General features: G+C 47.2%; 3 protein-coding genes across 5 annotated transcripts in view; 2 read left to right on the top strand and 1 right to left on the bottom strand.

Annotated features, from left to right (window-relative positions):
• The window catches only part of ZNF318 (zinc finger protein 318), a 46889-nt gene extending 38357 nt beyond the window's left edge, over window positions 1-8532 (top strand). The window contains exon 9 of the mRNA XM_058734035.1: window positions 5513-8532. The gene's annotated coding sequence lies outside the window, so the exon portion shown is untranslated. The remainder of the gene's footprint in view (window positions 1-5512) is intronic.
• A 3571-nt stretch (window positions 8533-12103) lies between these two features.
• CRIP3 (cysteine rich protein 3) lies at window positions 12104-16439 on the top strand. 3 transcript variants are annotated; one of them, XM_058734038.1, is made up of 8 exons: window positions 12112-13571; window positions 13823-13917; window positions 14348-14405; window positions 14502-14633; window positions 15419-15490; window positions 15615-15718; window positions 15808-15865; window positions 16040-16439. In XM_058734038.1, exons 1-8 carry the CDS (start codon window positions 13424-13426, stop codon window positions 16099-16101), a joined length of 729 nt encoding a protein of 242 aa, XP_058590021.1. In that variant the 5' UTR covers window positions 12112-13423; the 3' UTR covers window positions 16102-16439. The 3 variants fall into 3 exon arrangements, with proteins under 3 accessions (XP_058590023.1, XP_058590021.1, XP_058590022.1); XM_058734039.1 differs by having other exon boundaries at window positions 12118-13571; window positions 15615-15709; XM_058734040.1 differs by lacking the exon at window positions 14502-14633 and having other exon boundaries at window positions 12104-13571.
• A 295-nt stretch (window positions 16440-16734) lies between these two features.
• SLC22A7 (solute carrier family 22 member 7) lies at window positions 16735-22669 on the bottom strand. Its single transcript, XM_058734037.1, has 10 exons — window positions 22228-22669; window positions 21481-21584; window positions 21193-21347; window positions 20900-21068; window positions 19975-20098; window positions 19509-19618; window positions 18829-19043; window positions 18546-18654; window positions 17652-17855; window positions 16735-17223 (listed from the first exon to the last, which is right to left on the bottom strand). Exons 1-10 carry the CDS (start codon window positions 22618-22620, stop codon window positions 17169-17171), a joined length of 1638 nt encoding a protein of 545 aa, XP_058590020.1. The 5' UTR covers window positions 22621-22669; the 3' UTR covers window positions 16735-17168.
• Window positions 22670-25276: the final 2607 nt, after the last annotated feature.

The raw sequence follows: 25276 nt of genomic DNA, 5'->3' as shown, positions 1-25276 counted from the left end.
AGAGAGAAAGAGAGAGACAGAGACAGAGTGTGAGTGGGGGAGGGGCAGAGAGAGAGACACAGAATCTGAAGCAGGCTCTGGGCTCTGACTGAGCTGTCAGCACAGAGCCCAACGTGGGGCTGGAACCCACAAACCACGAGATCATGACTTAAGCCGAAGTCAGATGCTCAACCAACTTAGCCACCAAGGCGCCCCTGTTCCTCTGTGTTTTATTCTTTTGTATGCTGTTGTAAGTGGAATTGTTTCTTAATTTCCTTTTGGACTATTTATTGCAGCTATAGAAACACAAATGACTTTTATATGTTGATCTTATACCCTGAAACTTGACTGAATGTGTGTGTGGACTCTTTATAGTATTAATATTAAAAAATAAATACATATTAATATAGTATAATATATATTATATATACACAAGATCATGTTATCTGAGAATAGAGATAGTTTTACTGTTTCCTTTCTCATTTGGATATCTTTTATTTCTTTTTCTTGCCTAATCGCTCTAGCTAGAACTTCTAGTACAATGTTTAAAAGCAATGGTAAAAGTGACATCCTTGTCTGTTTCCTAATTTTAGGGGGAAAAGTTTCAGCTTTTTACCATTGTGATGTTAGCTCTAGGTTTTTCATAAATGACCTTTATCATATTGAAGGAATTCCTTTTTGTTTCTAATGTTCTGAGAGTTTTTATCATGACAAGGTGTTGAATTGTGTTAAATACTTTTTATGTTTTAATTTAGATGATTATGAGTGGGGTTTCTTCTTTCATTATATTAATGTTGTGTATTGCATTGATTGATTTTCTTATGTTTTACCACCCTTACATTCCTGGGATAAATCCTACTTAATTACACAGCTGTTCATAGGGTTATCTTATAATACCTTCTTATTTCTGGGAGGTCAGCAGTAATGTCCCACTTTCATTTCTGATTTTATATTTTTTTTAATTTTTTGTCCAACTACATATCAGTTTCAGTAAAGCCATTATTCTTTTTGGGGGTGGGGGAGGAACAGAGGGAGAGAGAGAGAGAATCTTAAGCAGGCTCTATGCCCAGCATGGAGTCCAACGTGGGGCTCGATCTCACAACCATGAGATCATGACCTGACCCAACATCAAGAGTCAGATGCTTAACCTATTGAGCCACCCAGGTCCCTCATTTCTGATTTTAGTTATCTGCATCTTCTCTCTTTTTTTCTAAGTAAATTTAGCTAAAGTTTTGCCAATTTTGTCAGTCTTTTCAAAATACCAACTCTTGATTGATTGCATTGATTCTCTATTGTTTTTCTGTTCCCTATATCATTTATCTCTGCTCTAATCATTATTATTTCTTTCTTCCTACTGTCTTTTAGTTTTAGTTGTCTCTTTTTTTTTCCTGTTTCCCCAAGCTGTAAAGTTGGGTTATTGATTTAAGATCTTTTTTAAAACATTTCACAGCTATAATTTACCTCTTGGCACTGTTTTCACTGCATCCCATGAGTTTTGGTATGTTGTATTTTTATTTTCATTCATCAAAGCATTTTGATGAATTCATCAAAGTATTTTATTATTTTCTTGTGAGTTCTTCTTTGACCTATTGGTTACTGTATAGAGTGTGTTGTTTAATTTCCATTTTTGTGAATTTTCCAGTTTTCCTTCAGTTATTTTTAGCTTCATTGTATTATGATTGGAGAAGATACTTTGTATGATTTCAGTATTTTTAAATGTATTGAGTTTTATTTTTTAGATATGTTGTGGACTAACATATCTATTCTGGAGAGTGTTTCATGTGCACTTGAGAAGAATGTATATTCTGTTTTTGGATAAAGTATTCTGTATGTTAGGACTACTTAGTTCAGTGTTGTTCAAATGTTTATGCATTTGCCTTTTATGTAAAAAAATTTTTAATGTTTATTTTAGATGGGGGGGGTGGGCGGGGGCAAGGGGCAGAGAGAAAGGGAGACAGAGAATCCCAAGCAGGCTCCACAACTGTCAGCACAGAGTCTGATGCGGGGCTCGAGCTCACAAACAGTGAGATCATGACCTGAGCTCAAACCAAGAGTTGGTCACTTAACCAACTGAGCCACTGAGACACCCCTGGGCATTGGCCTTTTAAATCATATGAGAAACTAAAGGGGAGTTACAAACCACATATAGAATAATACTGGATTTTATATTTACCTATGTGTTTTCTTTGACTGGATTTCTTTCTTTGGATGGTTTTGAGTTATTGTCCTAGTGCCCTTTCATTTCAGCCTAAAGGACTCCCTTTAGCATTTCATGTAAGGCAGGTCTACTAGTGATGAACTCCTTCAGCTTTTGTTTCTCTGTAAAGGTCTTAATTTCCCCTTTGTTTTGAAGGATATTTTTGTTGGATATAGAATATTGGTTGAGAGTCTTTTATTCTTCTACTCAGAATAATTTCAATAGTCCATCTTCAAGTTCACTCATTTTTTTCTTCTGCTAGCTTGAATCTGCTGTTGAATCCCTGTAGTGAGTTTTCCATTTCAGCTACTATACATTTTAGCTCTAGAATTTTATTTAGTTCTTATATAATATTATGATAATAAATGTATATTAAAATAATATAAATTTAAATAATTTCTCTTTATTAATATTCTTTATTCATTTGTTCATTCTCCTAGTTTCCTTTAATGTTTTTGTCTATTGTTATTTGTTTTGTTTTGTTTTGGGGGGGAGAGTGAAAGTGTGAGCAAGGGGCAGAGAGAGAGAAAATCCCAGGAAGGGTAGAGGGAGGTGGGGGGAGAGAGAGAGAAGGAGAGAGAGAGAGAGAGAAGCAGGGCTCACCTGAAGCAGGGCTTATGTTTTACCTGAATTGGGGCTTGTGTTCACCAGATGTGGGGCTCGAGATCACCCAATGTGGGACTCCCAACTCATGAACTGGAAGAATATGACCTGAACCGAAGTCAGATGCTTAACAACTGAGCCACCCAGGTGGCCCTGCCAATTTTTTTCTTTAGCTCTTTGAGCATATTGAAAACCTTGATTTAAAATATTTGCCTAGTTAAGTCCAACATCTGAACTTCCTTGGTGAGATGGCTTCTATAAACTTTTTTTCTGTGAATGAATCATACTTTATTCTTTTTATACCTTGTGATTTTTTTGTTTAAAACAACATTTTGAATATTACAGTGTGTCAGCCTGGGAATCAGATCGCCTTCCCAGGGTTTGCTGCTGTTGATTATTGAAGACTGTTGTCATCCATTTGTTTATTAACTTTTCCAAACTCTTTTTGCTAAGACTGTATTTCTTGTTGTGTGTGACTACTGAAACTGTTTCATTATCTCAGTAGTCAGCCAGTGACCTGACAGAAATTTCCTTAAATGCCTGGAGTGAAAACACCACCACCACCAGCTTTTTGTAGTTTGGCTCTGAGCTGGGGCACTAGTTCAGTGCTAAACCAACTTGTCTGAAACTCTGCCTTAGCCTTCACCTCCTGATTGCATGGAGCCCAAAGATCATCCAAAGGTGCAAGTCTAGGGTCCTCTCAGTTCGTTTCTGAACATGCACTTTCATGCTGGGTTTCCCCAATCACATGATAACCCTTCAGAGTCCTTATTTTCCCATGTAGCTTTCTCCTCATGCTCCTACTTGTCAGGCTTTTAAATCCATCTGCTGCTTATTCCATTCTCCATCTCTTGCTTTAGGTAACACCAGTAGTATATATGTCTTTAAATACTTTCAACAGATGCTACTTGGAAATCTGCTTCAACCTGAGCGGGCAAAACAAGAGGTCAGACTCAGCATGGGTCCCCTGGGGAACCACTAGACAGGGCAGAATTTACAGCCACAATCTTTTGAGAACAAGGATGCATATATCCTCCCCTGGCACTAACAAGCCACACTAGGAATGTGGGCCACTGTCCCACAGCCACCACCAAACTGGGGAAGAGGGGATGGTAGACAGGTAAACAAAAATGCCACGTTTTGTTACTGATATTTAATAGCTGCTTCCTTCATTAAGCATCCCACTGGTTAGACTCCATTGTAAGTTTTATTAGACTCCCGAGTTCTGAAAAAGTTGCTTCTTTCAGTTTTTGCCAGCTTAATGACAGCTTCGGTGGAGGACTGATTCTTGTAACTCTCTACCATGCCATTTCTGTGACATCACAATATATTTAACTTTCTGAGGAACTGTTGAACTGCTTTCCATAGCAGCTGCACCACTTTGTACTCCCACCAGAAGTGGGAGGGTTTTATTTTTTCCACATCTTTCCCAATGCTTGTTATTTTCTGTTATTGTTCTTTGATTACAGCCATCCCAGTGGATGTAAAAGGATATATCCTTATGGGTTTTTTTTGCATTTCTTTAATAACTAAAGATGTCAAGCATCTTTTCATGTGCTTATTGGCCATTTGTATATATTCTTTGGAAAGCTTTCCAAATCCTTTGCCCATTTTTTAATTGGATAACTTGTCTAAGATCCATTTTTTAATATATCAGTCTAGTCTTTTTTCTTACACGGTTATCCTAAAAATCATGTATTAAGAAAACATGTATATAAAGGTATCTACAGTGTCAGAACTTTATACAACATGACGTAATTCTTAAGTACAAGAAGAGGTACTTCTACCTGTGTAAAGATGCATGTTGTATTAATTAGGACTCTTGGTTATAACAGAAATCTAACTCAAACAAGCTTAAGAAAAAAATGGATAGGGGATAATTTATTTGGTAACTGGAAAACTGGGGCAGCGTTATATCCAGGAGATCAGAGATGTCATTAGGACCCTCTCTTCCCCTTTCCCTCAGCTTTGCTTAGCCTCATTCTCTCTTCACTCAGGGGCAGGATAGTCCCTACAGTCTCAAGCTGCCATGGTCCTTATAGGTTTCTATCTAGAAAATGAAAAATGTATTTTTCCTAATAACACCAAAAATCTCTGGGATGAAGACAAGTGTGACTTGGTCCACATTCCTATCCCTGAACAGTTACTATGGCCAGGTGGATGAAGTACTCACACCAGGCCCTGCTCATAAGCTCACCATGGAAAGGCAGGCTCTACCCTATAGAACAATCTAGACTAAGTTGAATTCATGTGGAATGGGGGAAGGTGAGATTCCTCAAAGGAGATGCTCCTCTTTTTTTTTAAGCTTTCTTTTTTTTTAAATGTTTACCAATTTATTTTTGAGGGGGGGGTTGTGCAGAGACAGAGGGAGAGAGAGAATCCCAAGCAGGCTCCGCGCTGTCAGTGCAGAGCCCAATATGAGGCTCGAACCCACAAATCGTGAGATCATGACCTGACGTGAAAATCAACAGTTGGATGCTTAACTGTCTGAGCCACCTAGGCACCCCCAAAGGAAATGCTTCTAAATAGAAAATAAAATGTCCTCAGTAGAGCTGCAAAGATTCAGTGCTGCCTTTACGTTTGTAACCTTTCTCTTAGTGACTTTTAATCACAATACGGATGCTCAAGTTCTTGTCCCCACAAGATATGATAATTATTGCCCTGTCCTTGGTGGAGGGTGGTGGTGGTAAGAGATTATGAATAAAGATGTTCTAGCTCTGCCTCTTCCAAAAGTCCCAGAGAAGAAGGGGAAAAGCCAATCATTTTGGAGTGGGAAGAGCCTGGAATTTGACCCCTGATTCTCTGATTTTGAGTTTCATAGAGGAACTGAGAAACTCCTCTATAAAAAGGTAAGCATTTGCATTTTTCTGAATTCATAAGATTAAACTATTTTAGTTTCATTAACATGGTCTCATGACCTGGAAGGACTGTTCTTATATATTGTAAAAAATTACCCACCACACCTTAGATGAGGAAGTTGCCGATGAATATCAGGTCTATAGCAGGCTGACCACCAAGTTTCACTCTTTTTGTTTTCTTCTCAGTTTCCAGCATATAAATAAATTTTTCATGCTGCAAATTATTTGGATATAGTTATTTTTATATACTTTGAGATGAAATATACATTTCGAAGTGATATTTGAGAAACCAAATTCATCTTTTTATGGAAAACCACCATTTGAAGCTGTTGTTGATTTCTTCATGAGCATAAGTTGAAGGCAACTGTGGTAAAGGATCAGAGGGTCCTTTCCTACAATCTTCTGAATTAGCGCACAGCTGATGCCACTGAATCACAAAATCTAGCCCACTTAATAATCCTAAGCAGCTAACCACAAGTAGCTGTATACAGGGGGCTCTCCAGGTTCGTGGAATGACAAGTGGAAAACAAAGGAAAAGGTCAGACTTGCTGGTGTGTTTTTAAGAAAGCATTTCAGTCTGTTTTTGTTTTGTGTATATGTTTCTATTTTTTTAAAGTAATATAAATGACAAAGTTTACTGGTTGGAGGGGATATTCAGAATATGGAGTGAGAACACAGGTTATGGGAAATAAAGGTTAAGAAACACAATGATCAAGAGGTAAGACTAATTTTTCATTAACATGCCAGAACTGAATGAAACCTTTCAAGAGTCATCTAGGAACAAAGTTTTTGATAATGCCTTAAAAGTCAAGCATGTGCTCATATACTTGAACAAATCTACAAAGATATAAAATAAGTGGACTTTATAGTTGTAATCAAAACCCACTGCAATGCTAACCTGACATATGGCAGCCAAGTTTGTATGGTGCTTTACAGTTTACATAACACTTCGCCACATTCTCTCATTTGCCATATATTTAATGATAGACATAATTGTGCTACATACTAATTAAGTTTAATTAGTAAGTTCTTGTGAATGACTGTAATTAGTGGAACTGGTTTGCTGCCAAAGCAAATTTTCAGTTCTCATTTTATTAGTTACCTAGTATTTATAATCAGGATCAGCTTAAAGCATATTCTGGTTTGTATCATACACGCTGATCCTCATGAATATGGAGAGAGAAACTCCTGAGTTCTTACTCCTCGGCACTTAAGCTTTCCTTGCTCCAGGGCTTTTGTTGTACCAAAACTTTCAACTCCTACCAGTCCCCTCCTAACTCCACATCTCTTCACTAGCCCTCATCTACCCATTTTTTGAGGGAGACTTGTATATAACATTTAACATTCTTTCACCAATAAATATTTATTGAGCACTGTGTATCAGAGATTGAGCGAGGTATTGGAAACATACACAGTGGTTGACAAAGCATTCCTGGTCCAGCCCTTATGGAGCTCACAGACTAATGGGTAGACAAAGCCTAGACTGGAGTGGGGAAGGTGGGCAGGAAGTTGTCAGACCTGTTTTACTCTCCCACTAAGCTACCAATGTAGACTTTATCATGAGTCTCCATTTGTCTTTTTTTCCTTGTGTGGTTGAACTCTCAAGCAAGGGAAACACAGTTATCATCAATTGTACCCCCTGGGCCCTCCAGCACAGGATATTGTAGGAGAGAGTGCCGGGGGCCAGTAGCCTGGTATTGAGTAGGTGAGGGGAACCTAAAGTTAGGCAGGAATTAGTGAGGAATTAGTGATCTTAAGGAGGCAAGTTCTCAGAAAAGAAATAGCATTTGCAAAGGTCGTGAGGCAGGAAGGAATTTGGCAGGTTTAAGAAGCTCATTTAGTATGGTTGGAGGGAGAAACAGGAGAAATGGCTAGAATTGGAAAGGTGTAGGGCCTTAGAGCCAAGTTAAAAACTTTACCTTGAGGGTACTGAGAAGCCATGGAAAAGTTTCAGTGACATTTTCCTGTCTCTTGTAACCCATTATTTACCTGGATAGGTCCTCTTATCTTTACAGAGGTGGTGTGCAGACAGGTGTAGTATCTTTTCAGACTGAAACACACGGGCAGCATAGCAGAAACCATGCTTAGAAGCAGGGGGTGGAAAGAGCTTGAGAGCTTGAGAGTCTTGGGTCTGTATGATTTGAACAAATCTTTTAACCTCTCCAGGCCACTTTCCTTTTATGTACAATTGATAATGTAGCATTTAAACCCTTCATCAGGCTGTTGTAGGGTCAGGAATAACAGGTACAGTGCCTATGACTGGTACTCCATAGGTGATAGCTGTCTCTATTTTAACAGTGTTCTCTTGCTAACACAAATTTTACACTCTTCTTTGGGAATAGAATCACAAAATCATATACTGTACTGTCAAATTGTGAAGAAACCCCAAAGGTCTGCCTGTGTATGATGCTTGCATCCCTTCTGCAACGCTGGCGATCAGTTGGTTTGTTGTCCAGCATTATTTATAACATCCAGGGACAGGAAGCTTACTACTGTCTGAAACATCCACTCATGTTTGGGTTCTGCAAAAGGGTTCTTTTCTTGGACAGAATCCAAATCTGCTTCCCTGTGACCTCTCTCCAGGGGTCTCAGTAGTGCCCCTAATGCCTTGTCCATGTGACAGCCCTCAGGTGTTTGAGGCCATTATCTTCGCCACCACCTAGAGTTGAAGAGCTTATTTCTTCAGCTTCACAACAACAATAAAAGGGTCAATTCAGGGGCAGCTGGGTGACTCAGTCATTTAAGCATCCGACTTTGGCTCAGGTCATGATCTCATGGTTCGTGAGTTCGAGCCCTGCTGTGCTGACAGCTCAGAGTCTGGAGCCTGCTTCAGGTTCTGTGTCTCCCTCTCTCTCTGACTCTACCCTGCTCTCTCTCTCTCTCTCTCTCTCTCTCTCCCTCCCTCCCTCCCTCTCAAAAATAAATAAACATTAAAAAAAAATTTTAAAGGGTCAATTTATCAAGAAAGACAACAGTCCTAAAGCATACATGTACCTAACAATAGACCTTGAAAACATGAAGTAAAAAGTGTTAGCGATAGATTTTAATAAAAATAAAAGGGGCATCTGGCTGGCTCAGTCAGTGGAGCATGCAGTTCTTGATCTCAAGGTTGTGTGTAGACATTACTTAAAAATCTTAAAAAATAATAATAGTAGCTATCATTTACTGAGCATCCACACTATACTTGGTGCTATAGATAAACAGATGAGTCTCAGTCACAAGTAAATAAGTGTAACACAAGTATACAGATACTGTGACCGGTCTGTGCAGGAAAAAAAGTAGGGTGTAATGGTGGAGCACCAAGGGAACAATCATCTTTATGAAAGAGGAACCTGCCTCTTAGATGACACAAACTCTACCCTGACAACTGAATGGGTAATACCTACACTCAACTGGACTTAGCCACGTGTGGTATTTGTTAAAATATCACTTTAGAGGCTTTAGTCACACAAAGTATTCATAACAGCCACTGTCAGTAAAACAAGTGCATTTCTACAAGAAGTGTTCATTTTCCCTGTTAACATTCTTTATAAAGCCTCTTTTAAAAGAGACAGAATAATAGCAGCCAGGCAAGGAAGAAGAGTGGAATACTGTGATTTACTGTATGTACAAATGGATGGCCAATATTTAGGAAGAGCTTCAGCTAGTCTTTCCTAAGCACTGACATAGAAAAGACAAGGCATACTGTGTTTGTTACAGCCATACAGTACAGGAAGGCCACAGAAGAGAGGAGGAGCAAAGCACTTGCCCCACTAACTCAGTGCAAGTTGTGTGAAAGCAGCATGGTGCTCACACTGCAACACTGGCTTCTTTGTGTGGGGCCCTGTGCTGGATGCAAGGGTAAAGATGACCTCTCTAGGAGGCTGAGGCATGTGTCCAAGGTGATCCAGCACAAAGAGCTACAGGGCCTTGGGAAAGGATTGCTCTGGAAATTCAAAGGATAGATCCTTGGACAAATGAAGCTAACCTTCCTAAAGGAGAATACATACAATGTCTAAGAATAACTACAACGAAGTCCTCCCAGCCTCCTGAAGTGGGACCTCCATGAGAACCATAGAGAACAAAAAGCAATGAATCTTAAGCTGCCTTCTTTAAGAAGAAATGAATGAGAGGGGCAGAAACACAAGAGTAAATATTGGTGGAGACTAAAACTAATATTTTGCAAATTTGTAAAAGGAAGCCCATCAAGAAAGTTACAAAACTCTAGGGGTGCCTGGGTGGCTCCCCTACCCATCCAACTTCAGCTCAGGTCATGATCTCACGGTTCATGAGTTTTGACCCCCACATCAGGCTCTGTGCTGACAGCCTGGAGTCCGCTTTGGATTCTGTCTCTCCCTCTCTCTCTGCCCTTCCCCCCATGTGTACTCTGTCTTTCTCTTAAAAATAAACATTAAAAACAAAACAAAACAAAAAAAAAACTAAGGATCTTGAAATAGTTCCCAAAACAAGAAACAATGAAAATGTATAGAAAAGTTTGTTTCACGGTGTGCAGCCTTGCACCTTTATAATTCAACAAGGAGGATAAAACAAGTGTTAGAAGCAAAAAGTACTGATGGAGACAAGTGAAGAAACAGGAGTGTTAAGTGGAAGTTCATAGACACCAGTCCCATTCCATTGCCCAGTTGAGGGAACTCAAGTCCAGAGAGGGTTCTCTGACTCCTGAGACACAGACTCCTCTTACCCAGCAGAGCAGAGCACTGCAGCTGAAGGATAACTTTAGCACAAAGTCCCCTTCGGCTGTTTCTGAGCTGACTTGACAAAACAAAGAAGCTTACTCCAGAAAAGTCTTAATTTTACCACCTAATACTTCATCGAGGTATTCTTTTCACTGCTGGGGCACTGGCACACAATAATCAGCTCTCTTTCCTGCCCCTCACTTGCTGAGCTACCTTTTTTTTTTTTTTTTTTTTTTTAATATTTTATGTTCATTCATTTTTGAGAGAGAGCACAGCAGGGGAGAGGCAGAGAGACAGGGAGACACAGAATCTGAAGCAGGCTCCAGGCTCCGAACTGTCAGTACAAAACCCGATGCAGAGCTCAAACTCAAGAACCGTGAAATCATGAACCGAGCCGAAGTCGGACGTTTAATTGAGCCACCCAGGTGACCCTCTGAGCTACCTTTTTAAAAAAATAAGTTCTGGGGCGCCTGGGTGGCGCAGTCGGTTGAGCGTCCGACTTCAGCCAGGTCACGATCTCGCGGTCTGTGAGTTCGAGCCCCGCGTCAGGCTCTGGGCTGATGGCTCGGAGCCTGGAGCCTGTTTCCGATTCTGTGTCTCCCTCTCTCTCTGCCCCTCCCCGTTCATGCTCTGTCTCTCTCTGTCCCAAAAATAAAAAAATTAAAAAAAAAAAAAATAAGTTCTCTTCAAGCATTGTCATTAAGAAATTGCTCACACACCATAAAGTTCACCCTTCTAATGTATACAATTCATTGATTTTTAGTATATTCATGAGGTTGTGCACCTATCACCACCAATTCCAGATCATTTTTATCTCCCCATAAGATCTCATACCCATTAGCAGATATGCCCAACTGTTCCACCCCAAACCACTAGCAACCACTAATCCACTTTCCATCTTTATGGGTTTTCCTATTCTGGACATTTTATACAAATAGAATCATGCAACATGTGGTGTTATGTGTCTGGCTTCTTTAGCATGTTTTTACGGTTCATCCATGTTGTAGCATGCATCAATACTTCATTCCTTTTTATGGCTGAATCATATTCTATCACAGATATACCACATTGTTTATCCATTTATCAACTGATGGACTTTTGGCTTGTACAATGAACATTCATGTACAAGTTTTTGTGCGGACACGTGCTTTGCTTTCATTTATCTTGGGCATATACCTAGGATTGCAGTTGCTGAGTCATATGGTAATTGTCTAACCTTTTGAGGAATTGTCAGAATGTTTCTCATAAGGCTGCACTATTTTACATTCTCATCAACAGCATATGAGGAATCCAATTCTGACACATCCTCCCTAACACTTGTTATTACTCCTCTTTTTTATTATAGCCATTCTAATAGGTCTAAAATGATATTTCATTGTGATCCTGATTTTCATTTCCCTAGTGACTAATGATGTTGAGCATCTTTTCGTGTGCTTGTTGGCCATTTGTGTATCTTCTTTAGAAAAATATCTATTCAAATTCTTTGCCCATTTTAAAATTGGGTTGTCTCCTTTTTTTATTTTTTATTTATTTTTTATTTATTTTTTAACGTTTATTTATTTTTGAGACAGAGAGAGACAGAGCATGAACAGGGGAGGGGCAGAGAGAGAGGGAGACACAGAATCCGAAACAGGCTCCAAGGCTCTGAGCTGTCAGCACAGAGCCCGACGCGGGGCTCGAACTCACGGACAGCGAGACCATGACCTGAGCCGAAGTTGGACGCTTAACCGACCAAGCCACCCAGGCGCCCCTGTCTCTTTTTTTTTTAATTTATTTATTTAGAGGGAGAGTATGAGCAGGGGAGGGGCACAGAGAGAGGGAAAGAGAAAATCCCAAGCAGGCTCCGTGCTGTCAGCACAGAGCCCTATGCAGGGCTCAAATTCACAAATCACAAGATCATGACCTGAGCCAAAACCAAGAGTCAGACACTCAACTGACTGAGGCACCCAGGCACCCCAAATCAGGTTGTCTTTTTATTGCTGAGTTGTGAGAGTCCTTTATATATTCTGATTATTAGATCATTATCAGATACATGTTTGCAAATATTTACTCCCATTCTCTGTGGATTTTCTTGAAGTGTCCTTTGAGGTGCTGCTGGGCTACTTTTAACAAATACTAAAACACCTCAAAACAAAATTAGGAATATGTAATTAGTGTCTGAATTATAGCTTTAAATTTAGAAGCATTATAAAGCCCAACTGGCTCAGTAGGAAGAGCATGAAACTTTTGATCTTGGGATTGTGAGTTAGAGCCCCACATTAGCTGTAGAGATTACTTTAAAATCTTAAAAATAAGCATTATAATGTCATAAGCAAAAGTTGTTGTTTTTAAGTTTATTTAGAGAGTGCGAGCAGGGGAGGGGCAGAGAGAAAGGGAGAGAGAGAATCCCAAGGAGGTTCCTCACTGTCAGTGCAGAGCCCAATGCAGGGCTCCATCTCACCACCCTGGGATAATGACCTGAGCTGAAATCAAGAGTCAGTCGTTTAACCGACTTAGCCACCCAGGCGCCCCTCACAAGCAAGCTATTGTATACATACCAGTTTTGAGGCTTCCAAAGAATCTTGAGTTCATTATGAGATCCATCATAATGATAGCTATCACTTTTATAGCAGTTATGTGCTAAGCACTGTTTGGGCACTTTCCATGTATTAACCTACTTAAGTTTCCACAGCAATCCTATGAGGTAGAGATTTGTCATTATACTCATTGTACAAATAAAACGGATGCAGAAGGAGCTTAAGTAATTTGCCTGAAGCCAGAGAGTAAATAGCAGAGATGCTCCCCAGATTCCGTTGCTCTTAACCAACCACCTGAGAGACTGCCAAGGCTGAATTAAAACATTTCAAAGAATGCCTGACCCCTCACTTTAAGGAAATAATAGTGTTTTCATGGCGTCTACACTCTGGATAATTTTCCTCTTGTACCAAGCCAAAAACTAGTGCCACCCTTCCAGGCGTCTTCATTTCTATCTTCCTTTCCAGTCTGGTTTCACGTCCCTCTATTTTCTCCACCGGCCGGAGGCTTTAGTTTTGGAAGTAACCGTCTCCCAGGTGGAGTTGTTCTAAATTTCTGACGGCCAATAGGCGCCGAGGCGCCTCGGATCCAGCCCAATGAGGCTCAAAGCTGAGCCATGGGAGGGGCCAGCGAAGGGGGCGGGAACGGAGCCCCCCTACGTGGTGCCTACTGTGTGCGGCGCCAGCTTCCTGCGCGGAGCCATGAGCTGGACCTGCCCGCGTTGCCAGCAACCCGTTTTCTTCGGTGAGGTCCGGGCTGAGGAGGGAGGAGGAGATGGGACGTCCCCTGAGAATGCGAGGAACTGGCGACCGTGTGGTCTCAGACCCCCTTTCCACCTCTCGGGAGCAGGGCACTCGGGCGGGTTGGAACTGGCCTCCCGGGGACACTCCTCGTAGTCTCTAGGAAGCAGGGCGGGCGGGGCTGAGGAGGGGAATGGGGGCGCCCGCTGCTAGGCCTGGCTCCCCCACAGCCCGGTTCCACCTTGTCCCCCACAGCGGAGAAGGTGAGCTCCCTGGGCAAGAACTGGCATCGCTTCTGCCTGAAATGTGAGCGCTGCCACAGCGTCCTGTCCCCAGGAGGGCATGCAGAGGTGAGGCCTGGCCAGGGCGCACAGCCCTCTGTCTGTCCCTGTTCTCCAAGCACCAGTCCCCAGTTTCCGCTCAGGAAGCTCACCGAAGGCAACCTCAGCAGTCAGCTAGCAAGACCATCTACCCGGAGGGCCCCACACCAGCCAGGACTTGGGACGCCTGAGTTGTGCTGGTGGACCCGGTGCCTTTTGATGGGGAGGGGAGAGAAGCAATGCTGTTTTCTGGCCTGCTCTTGCCCTTTCTCCTGTCCACAGTGGCAATTCTAGCATGCCAGCTTACCCTCCACCCCTCCCAGCCTCACCAGCCCCACCAGGCAAGTGGACAGATACACCTGGCAACTGGACTTGAGGGAAGGCCTGTAGGACACAGGAGAACCGCCCCCCCCCCCCCCCTTTAGCCCTGAGCAACCCTCTTTCCTCTGCTTGTGCCTAGCACAACGGGAGGCCGTATTGCCACAAGCCATGCTATGGGGCTCTCTTCGGACCCAGGGGTAAGTACCAGCCTAGAAGAGGCCAGGGGACAGCAGGACCTTCCTTGTGGCTGGGAGCTGGAGACTCAAGGCTGACTGCCCCTGTTTTCTCTGCAGGGGTGAACATTGGTGGTGTGGGCTCCTACCTCTACAACTCCCCCACTCCCACCCCTGCCAGCACCACTCCCCTCAGCCCCAGCAGCTTTAGCCCCCCCAGGCCCAGGACTGGCCTCCCCCAGGGCAAGAAAAGTAAGTGAAGTTGGGCCCCAGCTACTCCTCATCCTTAGGCTGGAACAAAGGTTAGGACCAGGTGGCAGTCTCCCACCTAGTCCTCTGCTTCACATTCCTACAACTTTGTGGCAAAGTCTTCTTTTGTCCATGGCACTTTGGCGGGGGAGAGAGGGGTTCCCTTATGTCAGCTGCTGAGTTAAGAGGTAAATTGGGTAGATGGCATTATCATCCCCATTTTACAGGTAAGGAAAACAAAGTGTGTAGAGAGCAAAGTGTGTGGCTTGTGCAGTCACACACAGCTAGTCAGAGGCAAACCTGACCTGGAATTCGGGGCTCTCTCAGGCCAAGGCCATGGAAAGGATGACCTAGGAGCAAGGGGTCATTGAGACAGGGCCAGCCCCTCATATTCTTCCACTTCTCCCCTCCCCCTGTTCCTCCCTCCCATCCCCTAGAGTGGGCAATGACACCATGCTCCCCAACACCTGACACCCATGCCCTGGCCAGCTCCTGTATCAGCTCAGGTTTCCTGAGGATTGAGTTGCTGACAGGGTTGGGATGGTGGGCACCTGAGCCCCTGGGAGGAGAAGGAAGTAGGTGGTCCCTCCTGCAGATAGGGATGGGCAGGACGAGGGGCCACAGGAAACTGAGCTCTGTCCAAGAAAGCAGACTCATGGCCACCTGGGTGGGGGGCTCTGGGATGAGCATGGCTTTTGGAAGAAGCCATGTGCGCGGGCCAGTGCTGGTGGGCCCTGCTTAGGCATGGCCCCCACCTCAGCCCTAGCCAGGGCCTCTTCCCCTTAAAGGCCATCCCCACATGAAGACATTCACTGGAGAGACTTCACTGTGCCCTGGCTGCAAAGAACCTGTCTATTTTGGTAAGCGATAATGGAAAGCTTGGGGAGGGGGGCAGAGGATGGGCATCAAAGTGTAGGGAGGTGGTGCAAAGTAGGCAGGTCTCCCTGCCATGCCCCTAGAACTACCAAATGTCTCCACCACCAGCTGAGAAGGTGATGTCTTTGGGCAGAAATTGGCACCGACCCTGTCTGAGGTGCCAGCGCTGCCGGAAGACCCTCACTGCTGGGAGTCATGCTGAGGTGAACAGGGTAGGGATGGGTGGTTGTGTGGGGAGGAGGGAGGCTGGAGATGGGAAGAGAGCCAAGCTGAGATGGCTCTCTTTCTCTTTATGTCCCAGCATGACGGCGTCCCCTACTGCCACATCCCCTGCTACGGCTACCTGTTTGGCCCCAAAGGTGGGTAGCCACACCCCAGACAGTGGGCCTAAAGTATGGCATGTGGGTCTGTGGGGATGTGTGGGCAAATTTCCCTGTGGTCAAACACACCCCAGACCCCTCCCAATTCCTTTCATCCCTCAGCCCAACACCGCCCAGCACCAGGACCCTTGGTAATGGGGCTCTCTCTCTCAGGTGTGAACATTGGTGATGTGGGCTGCTACATCTATGACCCTGTGGAGATAAAATCCAAATGAGATGCTCACAGGAGAGGTCACTCTAACTTGGACCTCACCCATTCCCTCCATGGTCCTACTGGAAGCTACAGAATTCTTCAGTCCCACAGGGGGAAGGTGGGCTTCAGGTGGCCTGGGCCTAGGCTCTACGGTAGACCGGGGGGTCTAGACATTCTCTGCCAATTCCTGCCTTTCCCATTTCTATCTGGTCAGGGGAACTAGGCTACCACATTTTAAAGGGTAGCCTCCTGGCCTTCCCAATCCCTTTCCCTAGCAAATTCTATAACTTCAAGGTACTTATAAAATGTGTTGATTTTGGCTTCTCCAATAAAATGTTGGCTCCCATGCCTTCAACTCTTCTTTGGGCATGAGGCCTAATCAATGGGTTGGAGGATAGGAAGTGTAGGGAGGGGGGATGCATTACCCTGCAAACTACCTGGGAGGTATAGGGCCAGCCATGGGAACAAAGAGCTCTGTTCTCCTGGAACCCTGGTCCTGGACAGTTCCCAGCACCATGCAGTGAGTGGACAGCATGCCCACCAGCTCTGTTGGTGCCAGAAGTTATCATAGGGCAATTCCTTCTTTAGCACCATCTGTAGGAGAAACACATTATTCAACATCTCATTTGAGCATGACAACAGACAGATCCTGTGGTGAGGTCTGCTAAGAGGCTTCATTATCCGTTTGAGAGATGAACAGACTGAAGCCCAGAGAGGGAAACCCACATGCCCAAGGTCACACAGCAAATCAGTGGCAAAGTTGGGATTAGAACCCAGGGCCAGACTCTGGCTTCCCATCCAGGGCTCATCCCACAGCTCCTCACTGCTGCCCCAAACCCACGGGACACCTTTATTTACAGAATAAGAGGGGTACCAGAATTGTCCAGCAGCCCACTGCATTCTAGGAAGTTGCCCAGTTGCTGGAAGCTAAACAGTCAAGGCTGGATGAGCACAGAGAAGGGGGAGCTGGTGGCAACTCCAGCCCTGGGCAGGGGACCTGATGCCCGTAGCCCCAGCCACAGGGCTTGCCCTTCTAATCTTCCAGCCCCTGCTGCAGAACTTCTGTAGAGAGCTTGCCCCTGATACCACTCAGTTCTGGATCTGCTTCATGGGCATCTCTTCCTCCTGAAGCCTAGACAGGGCACTGGGGAAGAAGGAGTCATGAGCAATGGTGGGATTTAGCCCCTGGGCCTACCACCCAAGCCTGCCTCATCACGGCTGGCCTACGCCTCTCCCCAGCTGCTGGTAAACAAACATGTATACTTCTGCCAGTGACTCGCACACATGCTTGTATGCATCTCTGATGTGCAGGCATACGTGAAGGAGTGCACACATCCACCTCTTCCTGGACAATCTTGGACATCTGTGTACACACACATATATGGACTTGTGTACTTTTACACATGCAGTTTGCATACCTCAGGCCATACACCCATGCACGCTTGCACATATGCACCAAATACACAATGTGCACACAGGTCTTCTCTGAATCCTACCTAAGGTGTCTGGTACCTGGGCACCCATTCCCACATGCATGTGCTCACACAGACACAAATAGTTCTGTGCACACACCTCCTCTCCACATCCTGGATGGTCTCTGGCAGCTGTGCTTGCTTCGTCTCTGGTAGCAGGAGGGCAGTGCAGGCAGCCAGCAAGGCGATCCCCCCATAAGTGAGCATGGGTAGTGACAGCCATACTCCATCCAGCAAGGCTGCCAGTGGAGCCAAAGAGCCCCCCAGCCGGCCCACCAGTGCAGTCAGCCCCATTCCTGTCTGTCTGTTCAGAAAGAGGATAGGGGAAGGTAGGTGTTCACACCTACTTAGGGTCATGCCTCACAGGGCTCCCCCATCCTGGGCTGGCAAGCCCTGGTGTCCCCTTCTCTCCAGACGGCTAAGAAAGCTAAGGCTTCTTTCAGGTGGTCTTCCCACCTGTCCCCAGGCCAGGGACCCTCATTCTGAGAGTAGGGTGATATGGAAGGAAGAGGGACAGCAGCTCCTACAGACCCTGTCATGTTGGTAGAGGAGGAGCAAGGCTTTCTAAGCATACCCAGATGCCAACAAGTCTCCCCACCTGCCAATAGCTAGCTGAAAGGGCCCCAGGCATTACTGTCAGAGACAACCCCATAGGGCAGCTCTGCCTGGGCTGTGGTAAATGGGAGGGAGGTACAGATGGCGCCTTTTGTGACTGTTTTATTTTAAAGGAGCCCCAGAGAAGTGTGACCTCACTCAGGGTCACTTAGTAAAGATAAAATGTTCTGCCTTCTCCCAGACTTAAGCAAACGCAGACGGCTCTGATTAGCTCTGTATTCTGGGTGTGGTATAAGGAATGGGTGGGAGGAACTGGGCTGTAGTGTGTGTGTGTGTGTGTGTGTGTGTGTGTGTGTGCGCGTGGCGCGGAAGGGGGGGGGTGGTAAAGAGACGTGATTACAAGCCCTCCCCCCCCCATGGGTTGTCAGGCTCCCCTCACCTCAGCACGGTAGGGTACAACTCCGATGTGAACAGATAGGCTGTGGTGAAGGCAGCTTCACAAAAACCTTTTCCCATCACTGCTAAGGCGGTCCTCCAAGACCCCATCTCTAGAGGAAAAGGGGTTCAGGCAGTGAGCGGGTCTTGTGCGAGATGGAGAACTCCCAGGGTGGGAGGTTGCCCAAATGGAGGGCTTTGAGTGGGGGCCTCCGGGAAAGGGCAGGAGCTCTGGGCCAGGAGGCGGGGCCTCCGATGAGTGGGCGGGGCCTCCGGGTGAGGCTCACCGGAGGTCACCAGCAGTCTGGCACCAAAAGTAAGGGCGGCACCCAGCAGCATTCCTGCTTGCGTGAGACGGCGTCCTGCGTGGCGCACCGACAGGTAGACCAGCAGCTTGGAGGGCACCTCCACGGCCCCGAACAGCAGCTGCGTTTGGTACACGTTCAGCCCCAGCCCCGACACGTCCAGGCTCAGGCCATAATAGGAGAAGTTTACTCCAAACCTGAAAGGGGTCGCAATGCACTCAGGGGCCCTCCTCTTCATCCCCCTTGTCCTGTCTTCCTAGGGAGCCTTGGCCTTTTAGAGGGACCACCTCCCCCGCCTCCAGAGCCTACTGCCCACCACCATCCCTGTCCTCATAATCCCCACGGAGTATGCAGCACGTGCCAGTGGCCAAAGCGTCTTTACCTAATCTTCACAGCAACCTTGTGAGGTAGGAACTAACAGCATCCTGTTTTGCAGAAGGGGCTCTGAGGCTTGGGGTTAAGTGACCTGTCCAACATCTCACAGGAAGTGGCAGCACCTGAATTTGAGCCCTGCTTCTGATGCCTGCTCCATCTTGTGATCTTCCAGTGTCCCATCTCCCCAGAGGCTGGTCCTCCTGCCCTGCACGGTTACAGTCCCTCCAACTCACACTCAGCATCATTCTGGAGTCTGCCTCTCTGTCCACCCATCCCCCGCTCCTCACCACATCACCATGCAGCATAGCGAGATATGTCGGAGCCTTGGGGTCCGGAATAGGTCTAGGTACGAGGGTCTGCGGACCACTTGCTCTCTGGCGGCCACTTTGCTTAGGGCCTGGTGGGAGAGGAGGAGAGTTTGTGACATCAGAGTTGGCTGTGGGACTTAGCTAGGCACACTGATCTCTCTGGGTCTCTGTTCCTCCTCCCTTCTCCAATAGTGGGGGTGGGGATGCACATGCAGGCTGAGTCGGGTGTGCTCCAAGTCAAGGGTGTGGCCCACCAGAGCCAGGTAGGACATCCCAATGAGTTTGGAAACTCTCCACTGGGGGTCAGGAGCTTTTCCTGCACATACCGTGGGCCCCAGGAAGGGGACGCTTGACACAGGATGGCCACACACACACACACACACACACGTGCGCGTCCCCACACACATGGACTTGCATGTGCTCACACACACACATTCACTCTCACCTCCTGGCTCAGGCTGTCCTCACCCACAGGCCGCCCATTGATCCTGGCACAGCGGAGTAGGTACCTGTGGGCCTCCTCCACACGGCCCTGGGTCAGAAGCCAGCGTGAAGACTCAGGCACCCACCTGGGGGACAGCAGGAGGCCCTTCAGGCAGAGTCAGCACCCACAGTCACATCTCCCTCCTGGACACACCACAGCCTGTCAGCCTCCAGGCTCTTGGTCATGCAGTCCCCTCAACCTGGAATGTGCTCTCCTTCTCAAACCCTCCTCACCTGACAAACTTTTATTCATCCTTTAAAGCCCAACTTAAAATCCACCCTGCCACACTTCCTTGCCCAGGCTTAGTTCCTCCACAGCCTGGGATTCCCTTCTCTGTTCAACTGGATTGGTCTCATTCTCATTCCCCAGCGTCAGCCACCCACTTCTCCCATAAGTGACAGGAGGGCATAGGATGAAGGAGAGACCGACATACAGAAATCCCCAAGGGGCATCAAAAGCCAATTCATTTTTGGAAGACAATGAAATGCCCGCCCTGCCTGGCTTCCTATTGTCCTGCTTGGACTCCCTACCCCTATGCTGGCCCTGTCTCTCTATCCCTGTCTCTCTTGTGACCCCCATGTCCATCTCTATCTGTCCCCCTGAATCTGCCCCTAGTCCTGGTCTCTGCCACTTGCTATCTCTCACTGATTCTGTTTCTGTCTCTCCACTGTCTCTCAATATGTTACTGTGTGTTTCTCTGCTTCTCGTGCCCACTGCCATCTTCTTTGTACTGGTCTGTCTCTCTTTCTCTCTTTTTCTGTTTCTCGGTCACTGACTTTTTCTTTCTTTTCATATCTCAGTCACTCTGTATTCTAATCTCAGCCTCTGATTAACTCTATCTCTGGCTTCCTCTATCTCCCACTCCCAAGCTGCCCACAGTCCTCACCAGAGGCTGAGGATCCCTGGGACACAAGGCAGAGTGACAGCCAGCAGAAGCCATCGCCAGTCCCGTATCAGGTACCCGACCAGTGCCAACAGCGTCACACCCCCTGTCCAGAAGGTGCTGCTCAGGACACCTGCCACGGTGCGGTGTTCCACGTCCAGCCATTCCAGTTCTGGGCCCAGGGCAGGGGCCAGAGACAGGAAGACAGTTAGCAAGGGCCAGATGAGTTCAGTCTCACCCTTGACAACTGCCTCCCTCCAGTCTTCTGGGCCCTGCCCGTCCTTTGCCTGCCTCACCCAGTGGCATCACGATGATGGTGAAGCCAGCCAGAGCTGTGCCAGTGAGGGTGCGGGTGATGACAAACATGATGTAATTGACTGAGGCTGCAGACACCAGGCCTAGCACCAGGGAACTCACATAGGCCACCAGCAGTAGACGGCGCCGCCCAAACCTGCACAGGGGTCATGCAGAGTCAGTTCCCTGTAGAGGGGAGGTCCCACGACAGAGGTAGACTAGGCCCATACCCCAACCAGTGGGAGAGGGTGCCCCAGCCCGCTCCCTTATTGGCCCCCACTGCACCCCACCTGTCAGACAGGTATCCGAAGGCCACAGCCCCCACAAGCACACCAGCAAAGAAGAAGGTGGACGTGGCTTTGTTCAGGCCTTTCTGCTCACACACGAGGTCCCACTGCAGGGACAGACAGGGAGGGGCCTCTCATGGGCACAGGCCCTCTCTAGGTAGCACCAACCCCCCCACCTCCAGACTCTCGGCCTCCTGAGGTCAACTGTCCCATCTTGGTACCTCCGTGTCAGATAATAAACCCTCAACTATTCACTCCAATTTGAGGGGTAAGAGACTTTGCCCTTCCCCAATTCTGTAGCCTCAACTTCTTTCCGTGGAGGGTCTTGACCTTGACAACAGGTCCGCTCCTCTCTAGAGAGACTCTGCCCCATCTGCACTCACCTCTAGGTGGATTATGTAAATCCCAGACCTGGGGCCAAAAAGAAGGGAAAGAAGGAGGCCTCAATTGTGTCTCCTTCTCCTACTGCAGAACACCTTTCTCAACTCTCCCCCAACTCCCTAGAACCATCTTAGCCCTTACCTGCCTTAATCATCTCCTAATTAATAATAGCAGCTCTGGTGTGTGGGCTCCTTACTACAAGCCAGGAACTAAGCTCAGTGCTTTAAATTCATAGACCCCATCTACAGATAGGTAAACTGAGATTAGGTAAGGTAAGGTAACAGGTCTAATGCCCACACAGTAATTAATCACCCAGGGCAGTGGCAGGCCCATCCCATTCACGTGTCCCCCAATCTCCTGCTCAGATACCTCGGTTGCAATGGTGGAGGAGAACTCCGAGCGGTCGTACTCCCAGCCCTGAGGACAGGGCATTGTGGAAGGCTCACCCTCCAGCTGCCCAGGGCTCTGCCCCGCTCCCCATAATGTGGTGTTGGGGAGGGCCTGGGAGTGATTGAAGTAGAGGCAGGAGCTGAGGGTGCCATCAGGCTCCCGGGGCAGGTGGGCCTCCAGCCAAGCGTCCTGGTGGCTGAAGTTGGCAGGGGCACCAGGCAGGGCACAGCGGTGGGCAGGTACGGCAGCCAGGAAGATGGGCAGGAGAAAGTTCATGGGCAGCAGCACTCGGGGCAGGGCCAGCAGTGCCACATTCCACAGTTGGAAAGGCCCAAAGCCTCCCACCTGATCTAGCAGCTCTTCAAATCTCATGCCGCCCACCCACCCACTGACCAGTCTCAGTGCGGGCTTCCTCTGTAGCGTTCAGTGCAGCACAGTCCACCCACCACTTGGACCTTTGGACTCTGGAGGCGGGAGCAAGTAGACTGATGAGCAGAAGCTTACCGTCAGAATCCAGCCCTCAGGGGCTGGGCCAGGACTGAGCCCTCCCTGGTCACCAGGTCTCCAGGGATCCCTGCCTGTTTGGCCCAGTGCCTAGGTGAGGGGCCTTCCATTCAGAGGTCACCGACTCCATGGCTCTGGGACTTACATATTGGTGCTCAGGGGTAGCCTCCAGTTGCCATGATGGGGTAGCTAGGTGTGCAGGAAGTGAGCCCCTAGCCCCAGGATCAACTGAGTTCCAAGAGTCCTTAAGAGGAGGAGTCCCCTGGGGCCTGATGGCAACTCTCCAGGAATTACCTTTGTCCTGTGAAGATTTAGGTCCAGCCTTATGTATTGAAGCCACAGCTTGGCTGGACCCTCAGGATTCAAGACTGAGAGCTAGGCCCTAACCAGGTTGAAGAGTTGTTTCTGCTGAGCCACAAAGCCTCCCTATACCCCAAGGTCCCCACTTGGATCTTATGCCCTGGCCTGAGACACACCTGGAACTGCACTGGGCAGCCTGGTCAATCTGGAGAATTCCAGACCTATCACCGTCCCACTTCCCATACACATAGTCCCTCCTGCCTTCCCCCTGCCCCTCTTTTCAGGAGCTTCCCCTTGGGGGACTGAGTGGGCAGAGAGAGCGGTTTGCCAAGGTCCCACCATAGGTAGCTGCAATGCCTAAGACTCAGGATTTGTCTGACTTTCCCCACTCAGTTCCCATTCATGGCCCCTGAAGCAAAAGCACAGCAGAGGCCAGCAATATCAGCTTTATTCTCATCTGCTTCTCCAAACTCAGGGTTGGCAGAGCTGGGAGGTTGTCAAATTTGTTTTCCCCAGGCTCCAGATTTCTAAGCAAATAGGCTTCTAAAAGGCCCAACCTAAAAAAAAAAATTTGAAAACCACTAATTTAGCCCTCATTTTGAACAGCTAAGGAAACAGTGATGGGGGGTGGGGCAGGGGCATTGCTGGGGCCACACAGTGACTCAGCAGCAGAACTGGAAAGAGAACCAAGATCCCTGCCTCTGCCCAGGCCTTTGACCTACTGCTGCACTGAGGATGTTCCGTGTGCACTAGGCTGGGCTCCCCGAGAAAGCTCTGGGAGAGGAACTAACCCACTGACATGATGTGTGGTAAGGGTGGTGCTAATAACGTGGAAGCATGAGAGGAGGACAGTGATCTAATGGCCATGACAGGAGGTGATAACAGTAAGATAACCTAAGCATTCTGCAGAGTACAAAGATGCCTGTCACAGCCCCTGCCCTCAGGGAGCACACAGTCTCGCAAGAGGGTTAGAACAAGCTGAACAAGGCTTCCTGCCTCCAGTCTCACCCCTCTCACCCCTCTCACCTCTGCACACCTGTCACAGTGGACATTTAGAAACACAAAGCCGACAGGGCAGCGTCCCAGGGCAAAGCTCCCACTGCTGGAGGGTGAAAGTCCAGTTTCTCCATTTGACCTACGTGATTCCTCCCCTCCCCCCTCCAGAATTGCCCCTCTCCCTTAGCCCCACGCTGGCCCTTCCCTACCATGCCCCCTTCCCTCCAGTTCCCCCAATACACCAGCCTGTTGGCACCTCACACCTCCTTGCAGTCCCCTGGGCAGGACTGGCCTCGCTTTTATTCACTTGGTAGATGCCCAAGCTGCCCTGGAGACCAGCTTACAAGTGACACAGCCCTGCCCCTCTTGCTCTCACTTACATGTGACTTCTACCCTGTTGGTTCCTCCCTCATAATCATATTATTTATATAAAAATATAAAATATCGAGGCACCTGGCTGACTCAGTTGGTAGAGCATGCAACTCTTGATCTCAGGATCGTGAGGGCACGGAGCCTACTTTAAAAACAAACAAACAGGGGCGCCTGGGTGGCTCAGTCGGTTAAGCGTCCGACTTCGGCTCAGGTCATGATCTCGCGGTTCATGAGTTCGAGCCCCGCATCGGGCTCTGTGCTGACAGCTCAGAGCCCGGAGCCTGCTTCAAATTCTATGTCTCTCTCTCTCTCTCTCTGCTCCTCCCCCACTCATGCTCTGTGTGTCTCTCCTTAAAAAATGAGTAAAAACATTTAAAAAAAAAAAAAAAAAAAAAAACAAACAAACAAACACATACATACATACATACATACATACAAACAAATAAATAACCACAACCATTTGCAGCTCCAAGAGCTAAGTTTTGCAGGCATCTCACCCCCGTGGTTCATAGGAAATACTCTGAAGTTTTCATAGCCAAAGGAAACAGCCAATGAGGCCAAGTCTGGGCATGGCTGTGGTGCCTTTTTTTTTTTTTTTCTCTTCTCCACCATGGGAATTTCTCTCCTGCCTTAATATGAGAAAGAGCTGATAGTCGGATAGTGGTTACCTTCCCCTTTCTGCACTGACTCCTAGGAAACTCAGATCTAAATATGCAGCCACTTTCTACAGAGAATGATTTGGTATTAATTGTACTCCTGTCTTCATTTTATTTCCTGCTTCCACCCTGTATGGCAACTCTCCTCTCTCATGTCATCAAGGAGTGGTGGTGACAGTGACCATGATGTTTGGAGGCAG

The sequence above is a fragment of the Neofelis nebulosa genome, chromosome 6 (genome assembly GCF_028018385.1).
Source record: "Neofelis nebulosa isolate mNeoNeb1 chromosome 6, mNeoNeb1.pri, whole genome shotgun sequence".
Taxonomy (NCBI): domain Eukaryota; kingdom Metazoa; phylum Chordata; class Mammalia; order Carnivora; family Felidae; genus Neofelis; species Neofelis nebulosa.
Note: the sequence above shows the minus strand (reverse complement) of the source record. Positions and strands in the feature narration are given on the sequence as shown.